At 45.6% G+C, this 7,851-nt stretch overlaps 1 protein-coding gene across 2 annotated transcripts in view; it reads right to left on the bottom strand.

The window, feature by feature from the left end:
• The window catches only part of Usp10 (ubiquitin specific peptidase 10), a 50,948-nt gene that overhangs the window by 28,777 nt on the left and 14,320 nt on the right, over positions 1–7,851 (bottom strand). For both annotated transcript variants that reach the window (XM_021220091.1, XM_021220092.1), the window contains exon 2: positions 440–508. In XM_021220091.1, the coding sequence (XP_021075750.1) occupies positions 440–508 (69 nt within the window). The remainder of the gene's footprint in view (positions 1–439; positions 509–7,851) is intronic.

The following is a 7,851-nucleotide window of genomic DNA, read 5'->3' as shown; positions in this document are numbered from 1 at the left end:
GAGAGAGAGAGAGAGAGAGAGAGAGAGAGAGAAAGAAAGAAAGAAAGAAAGAAAGAAAGAAAGAAAGAAAGAAAGAAAGAAAGAAAGAAAGAAAGTGACAAACAATAACAAAAACAAAGCAGCAAGAGCTCAGCATCCTCTTCAGGTGAGCTGCTGCAAAGGGGTGTCTTGAGGCACACACCGTACTCACCCCCTCCTGTAGACAGAGTGCTGCCCACCCAGCAGTGCAGGGTGAGGCAGGCAGAAGAAAGCAGCAGCAGGGCCTGGCCTGTGTGTGAGGATATACTTACTTCTTTGCTGGGCACTTACAAGAGTCAGCGAGGGAGGGAGCGGGCCGGCACACTCAATCTCTACTCGTTTATGAGTTAACTCGCAAGTAAAGTGAAAGTGAACTGTCAATCACCTCTACTAATACATACATGACAACAACTTTTCTTACCTCAACCGAAGAGCGGGGAGTCACAAAAAACTGATTGAATTCATCAGGGCTGAAATCGCCAAAGATATACTGAAACAATAAAACAAGAACACTAGATTACATATAACATACACATGACTTATTTTGTAGAAGCCACATATTTTACGTGTTTGTCTTAGGAAGCATCTATACTAGAATTTTCCAAATCCTTTTCAAGTAAAGTAAGCAATGAGGGACTACAAGCCAAGGTTCCTGGGGCAGGCAGTCTTTCCCCATGACACGCAAGAAAATGTCATCTAGCCTTTTCTGTAAATTGTCAAAGAACAAATTTGAAAAAGCTTATTTTGAAGCAAATCAAGTTTAGTGCCAGAGCATGTCGGATCCTGCCTTTGGGGAGTCTTCCTGGTTCCCCTTTCACCTCCACTTAGCTTTCTGCTGAGTCATGTTACCTCCATTTTATTTTTCCCTACAGTGGGAAATGTCAGTGACCCTGACTAACAATCTCAAAAGAGATGTGTTATTTATTATAAACATAAAGTAGAACAGGACTCTAGCTTCATACTGCTGCATGTGACCTTCACTCACAGGAGCTAGTATAGCCCGGGTGACTCTGCCACGTGGCTGCCAGCTCCTAAGAGCGTCGAGAAGTCTGCCACTCCCAAGTACCACTATGGAGTTCCCACAGCACACACGCTATCTATCTGAGCTATCTCTTCAGCTCTACTGCAGCTTAAAAATCGAGAAGTGACTTCCAGGGAAGTTTACAAACCGCAAATACTCTTATTTGCAAAAGCACTGTTGGGAAGAGTAACAAGGGGACCACCCTGAGGCTACTGAGCTATGTCTGCTAAAACCATGGCGAACCCTGAAGACAGAGCTATCCTCTCATGTAGTACACACATACCCTGGACCGCAAGAGACAGTGGTCTGCCGTGTGTCATGGTGGAAACACTGAGATCCTAGAGTTTTCTCATGAAATGCTTTATAGCTTTATAACTCAGCCTCCTACCAACCACAACATTAGCCAATGACTGACAGCATGAGAAAGCTTGTATTAATATCACTCACAGAACAGTATATGAAAAGGAAACAGAAGAACCACTCAGAAAAGAGAACATAATGAATGGTGAACACCAGACTAAACTCAAATTACTTATTAAAAACTTCAACTAGTGTGTTTAGTGGCAGAATCAAAGTATATAGTAACCAGGAGGTTTTAAAAACTCAAGAAGAAATTAAATGCTGACGTCTTACTTCCACAGAATTCCATCCCATAAATACTTTACTCAAAGTATACTTCGCATTCTCGAGGACCAGGGATGGGGTTAGTTGTAAAGCACACACAGCCCTGGGTTCAGTATCATCATAGCTCAGGACATCATCTGACATCTATGGGAAGTCTGTAAATCCCATTATGTGAACTATGGTGAGGCAGGGATGAATACAGAAGTGGAAGCAATGAAACTCAGAGACACTAGAGAAACCACACCTCCGAGGGGAACAACACTCAGAAAGAAAGCCATCCCCTTTTAGATCCTCTTAGGAATAAGAACTGTAGACTCACATGTATGGATGAGAATTAAATCAGCGTGGTGTGTTGAAGTTATGGGTGTCTCTGAGCTGCCTGATGTGGGTGCTGGGAGCTAAACTAACCAGAACAGCAAGAGTTCTAACCATTGAACCATCTCTCCAGCTCAGAAATGTTCATTTAAATTTCACGTGGAAACACACTTTCTAATTTGTTCACATACAATCAATTTTTTAAAGAAATGGTGAATTCAGGAAGAGCTAAATTCTAAACCTCAGAAATGTGCAAGTAGAGGAGGAGGAGTCAGGTTCCTGTGCTGTCCAGTCTGGCCGCAAATCCAGGCTCCCTCCTGGAGGGAGAACCAGGTGAGAATCTCTCCTGGGGCTTCCACTTAGTTCCTTATTTGGTGTCACTTGAAAAAGTCTGCTAGATTGTTTTTCTTGCAAACTCACACCAGGACACGGTGGCATTGCCTTTAATCCAGGCACTGGAAGAGGAAGACGGGTATCAGATATGAGTTCAAGGCCACCTAAGAGGGTCTGTTAGACAGTCAAGTGGGCAGAGACATAAGGCTGATCAAAGAGCCCCCTCCCACATATACACACATGATGAGAAATAAAAATGCACATATTTGTTCAGAAACTCTGGATTCATGACCTAGCCGGGTCTGACAGAGCTCTGTGGAGGGAGTGTTGTTAGTAGGGTGTATTACTTTAGAATCTTTCTTTTTAAATCATGTTTTATTCAGGAAACTGACTAGGGCTGGAGGCATGGCTCAGAGACTAAGGCAGGCTACTCCTGAAGAGAACCTGAGTTCAATTCCCTATGTCTGCATGATGTTACAAAACTGTCCGACTGTCTCCATTACATTACATTCTTCTGGTCACCATGGGCCCCAGGGATGCACATGTTACATAGACATACATGCAGGCAAGACAGAAACTAATTATAAGATGGCAGTATAGCACTTGGGAAGCAGGGGCAGGTGGATCCCGGGAGTTTGAGGCCAGCCTGGTCTACAGAGTGACTTCCAGTACAGCCAGGGATGTGTAGAGACCATATGTCAAAAATCAAACTATAAAACCTGTGTTGGTATAAAGAACAGAATTCACAGGTCATGCTTAAAGTCACAGCTACACAGACACCAACTGTGGTGTGGTGAAGACCTCAGTCAGTTACATCCTGCTGAGAATACTGAATCCATCAAAGGACACTGTAGGACCTGTTAACTGGAGCTATGTGACACCAAACACCATTTGGTGACTGACAAGGGGACAGCAGGGCTGTCTGCAACACCATCCTGACTCCCTTCCCACTGGTTCGTGTGCATCAGTGAATCCCATCAAGACACACACAGCACATCCCCCTGCCATAATGAGATCTACTTTCATGAGGTATTTCTGCGAGCCATTATACCAACAAATGTCTTGCTTCAGTTTTGTAGCTGAAGCAGGCGAGGTTCTAACATCAGCACACAGCATCCACTGGAGCCTGCGCCAGAGTCTCCACATTCGATTGCTAATGCATCCTCATAGGCCGTCCCCAGGCACCAGCTTCATTCACTCAGGACAAAGTCACGATGTGTAACAGAACCCTTAATACTTGAAAAGTCACTGTCAAGGTCAGGGAAGATGGAGACACTAAGATCTGAGTTAAACATAAGACACTGAGTTAAACTTAAGACACTAAGATCTAATTAAACATAAGAGGTGGGGTTTACTGTACTAGATACATAATTATATCTGCCTAATCAAGGTGACTCATACCTGGGAGACAACCAGTTAAATATCCCCTAGAAAGCTGGAGAGATGACACAGGAGGTAAGAGCACTTGCTGCTCTTCCAAAAAGCTCGAGTTCCATCCCTATCACCCTCATACAGGCAAAACACATGTGTGTGTGTGTGTGTGTGTAAAATAAATATTAAAAAATACTTAGAATTTCCTGGGATGATGCATGAACCATGGTAAGACATCACGTGCGATCCCTTTTAAAGGCTTTACAGCCATGCACACCGCTGAGAGATCACTCTAGAGATGGCTCAGTGGTTGAGAGCACTGGTTGCTTTTCCAGATGTCTGGAGGTCAACTGCCAGCAACCCCACGGTGCTCACAAGCATCTGCAACTCCAGTTCCAGGGGATTCTACTTCTTCGGTTCCTGAAAAGCGCATGGTCCACAGACACACAAGCAGGCAAAATACCCACATACATAAAATTAAAAATACTGAGTCATTCTGAAAAGGCCTTATCACTGTCACAGAGTGCTTCCTATAGAACACATTTTAACAGTTTACATTTCTGGTGAAAAGGGAAATTACAATATGCTGATAAGCCGGGTGTGGTGGCAAACACCTTTAATCCCAGCACTTGGGAGGCAGAGGCAGGCGGGCTTCTGAGTTCGAGGCAACCCTGGTCTACAGAGTTCCAGGACAGCCAGGGCTATACAGAGAAACCCTGTCTCGAAAAAACAAAAAAAAAAAACAAACAAACAAAAAAAAAAAACACCAATATGCTGATAAACTGCAAAAGGCAGAGAAAGCTCCTGGGAGTGGAAGACGGGATTTACAAATGTAAGAAAAGACGAAAACGGGCTGGTGAGATGGCTCAGTAGGTAAGAGCACCCGACTGCTCTTCCGAAGGTCTGGAGTTCAAATCCCAGAAACCACATGGTGGCTCACAACCATCCGTTACAAGATCTGACNCCCTCTTCTGGAGTGACTGAAGACAGCTACAGTGTACTTAAATATAATAAATAAATAAATCTTTAAAAAAAGAAAAGAAAAGAAAAGAAAAGAAAAGAAAAGAAAAGAAAAGAAAAGAAAAGAAAAGAAAAGAAAAGATGAAGACAAGACATCCTGCTCAAAAATTGTCTCTTCCCAGGGAAGGTGGAGCCGTGATCCAGGCTCACTGCAGGAGTGCAGACCAGTATCACAGGAAACTTGAGGACTGCCATCTGTGTGACACTAAGGGGCACTAGAGAACAGCATTCCTCAGCCCCTAAGCTTCCAAAGGTTTCATCTCTTGAAACTCAACTGAGGGTTTTGGCTGCCCCAAATTAATGCTCTTTACCTTTTAAAAAAAGTACCTAGTCCCTGGTAATGTGAGGTGGCTCTGAAACAAGCAATCAGCTAACCCTTTGCTCTGGTCAGTAATTCTCAGTATCAAGGGAGATGACCAAGTAGTTAGGACAGTCTCCCATTGCAGTGCACAATTCTGCAAGCAGGCTGAAGAGCCAGCACGGGGGAGAAGGGCCAGCCTTTCTACCCGGGAGGCCTGAGCCATCCCATGAGGCAACAGATGCTGAGGGAGCAAAGCCTTCATTCTCTTTGCAGAGGATGAGCTCCAGACTTCTCACCAACTACAGGAGCTCCTGGGCCTGACTAGGAGTAGGAAACCATAGGTAGGACTGGGGAGGAAGGGGTGGGGGTGGGTGCCTAGCATTGGTGAGGCTCTATCCTGTGCCCCAAGCCTGGTAAACACAAAACAACACAAGCAAAACACAAGCAAAAGCAAGAAAGGAGCGAAACCTGGACCTGGACACACCACACCAATCTCTACCTGCTCAACACTCTAAACCTTAACCGAAAAAAGGCCAGCACTGAAAAGGGGAAGTAAGCCAGGCACTGTAGCACACCTTTTTTTTTTTTTTTTGCTTTTTTTTGCTTTTTTCAAGACAGGGTTCAGGGTTTCTCTGTGTAGCGCTGGCTGTCCTGGAACTCACTTTGTAGACCAGGCTGGCCTCGAACTCAGAAATCCNCCTGCCTCTGCCTCCCAAGTGCTGGGATTAAAGGCGTGTGCCACCACCGCCCGGCTCTGTGGCACACCTTTAATCCCAGCACTTGAGAGACAGAGGCAGGCAGCAGGCCTCTGAGGTCAGCCTGGTCTACAGAAGTTGTTCTCTGTACAGCCAGGGCTACACAGAGAAACCCTGTCTCAAAACAAACAAATACATATTGGGATGGGGCCTAGAAAGATGGTTCAGGGCTGTTGAGGTGGCTCAGTGGGTAAGAGCACTGACTGCTCTTCCGAAGGTCCTGAATTCAAATCCCAGCAACCACATGGTGGCTCACAACCATCTGTAACGAGATCTGGCACCCTCTTCTGTAGTGTCTGAAGACAGCTACAGTGTACTTACATATAATAAATAAGTCTTAAAAAAAAAAAAAAAGAAAGAAAGAAAGAAAGAAAGATGGTTCAACGGTTAAGAGCACTGATTCTTCCAAAGGACCCAGTTCAATCCCCAGCACCCATATGACAGCTCACATCATCTATAGTAACTCCAATTCTGGGGCTTCTGACAGCCTCACACAGACATATGTGCTGTCAAAGCAACAATGAACATTAAATAAAAATTATTCAAAAATTATATTTAAAAAGTCTGCCAGACAGTGGTGGCACACTTAGGAGGCAGAAGGTGGATCTGAGTTTGAGGCCCTTGTAGTCTACAGAGGGAGCTCTAGGACAGCCCAAGGCTAGACAGGAATAGTCTCAGAAAGAAGAGGGGGGAAGAAGATGCTAAAGCCCACTCGCTCTAACCAAGAAGCCGCTTACAATCGATACCTGCTGGGAAGAGGTGGCCTCCGGGAGTGCCTGCCATTGGGTCTATGACCCACACTCCACCTCAGGCCCCATGCCGAGGCAGACCAGGCCAGCACAGAACAAGCTCTGTGACTGGTTGGCTTGTTTGTGGTTTTTGTCTTAGGTTTTTTGTTGGGGGTGAGGAGAGGGAAGAGGAGAGAACATGATGTTGGACAGGCAGGGAAGTGGAGAGAATCTGGGAGGAGAAAAACAGCATCAAAATAGAGTGTATGAGGAAAAAAAAAAACAAAAACGAACCATGAAAAAAGTCAGAGTAAATAAGCAAGGCCAACTGCCTGCAGCTTGCTCCCATGGGAAGGAAGCACAGGCTTCCGGGGTGAGGGGAGGGCGCAGCACAGAGCAACTGCAGGATGGAAGGCTTCTAGGGGACAGGGGAGCTAGTGGTGGGTGTGTGTATACCTTGGGGACAGTGTCAGACCACTGTCCCACACAGGGCGGCAGTAATAAGTAAGCCTCGGTCTGAGTTGTACCCGAAGGAAAAGCATTGGGTTGCTACACTTGCAAGGTCCATGCTAACTGGCTTCAGTAACAGCCACTAGACAAATCACACTCCGGAGAGTGGTGTGATAGCTTGGGGGGACACTGCAAACCGCGCGTTTCACTGATGTCACAGACTGAGGATAACTTGAGCAGATACTGAAGACTCAGGACATCACAACCCTCAGTGGCTGTCACAATGCAAGCTCACTGCAGGCTGGGGAATGTTCCAAAGGGCAGGGGTTCTTTCTCTGAGCTGCAGTGATCCTGAGGGTCCCCGCCCCGCCCCCGCCCCCCCGCCCCCCCTGCACAAGGGAACAGAGTCATTAGCATCACAAAGCCACTCACAGAGTGGCACCCAGCTTTGGAAAGTGAGGTTTCAGTTTGGTGTCTACTTTGTTTGCATATTTTATTCCAAGTACTAAAATCTTGTCAGGCTTTCAACAGGCTGGCCGCATATTCTTGGTACTTTCATTGAAAATTTGAGCTAAGTTGTTGCTACAGATGCAATCTCAAAATTAGAAACCATGATTCATGTAACAAACCCACTGTCAGCAGCTTCCCAGTCCTGCCGACAGAGCAGCAATGGATGCTCACAGAGCATCTCCTCACACTACAACTGCTAACAAACAACTGGACAAATGGAGACATCAGTCCCATGTACTCTCTACTGCCACAGACACCTTGAGGCCAGCCTGAAGAGAAGGGAGAAAGAAACACAGAAAGAAACACAGAAAAAAAGAAAGAAAGAAAGAAAGAAAGAAAGAAAGAAAGAAAGAAAGAAAGAAAGAAAGAAAGGAAGGAAGGAAGGAAGGAAGGAAGGAAGGAAGG

The sequence above is a fragment of the Mus pahari genome, chromosome 20, assembly GCF_900095145.1.
Source record: "Mus pahari chromosome 20, PAHARI_EIJ_v1.1, whole genome shotgun sequence".
Classification (NCBI taxonomy): Eukaryota; Metazoa; Chordata; class Mammalia; order Rodentia; family Muridae; genus Mus; species Mus pahari.
The sequence above is the reverse complement of the archived record's forward strand: the minus strand, read 5'-3'. Positions and strand labels throughout refer to the sequence as shown.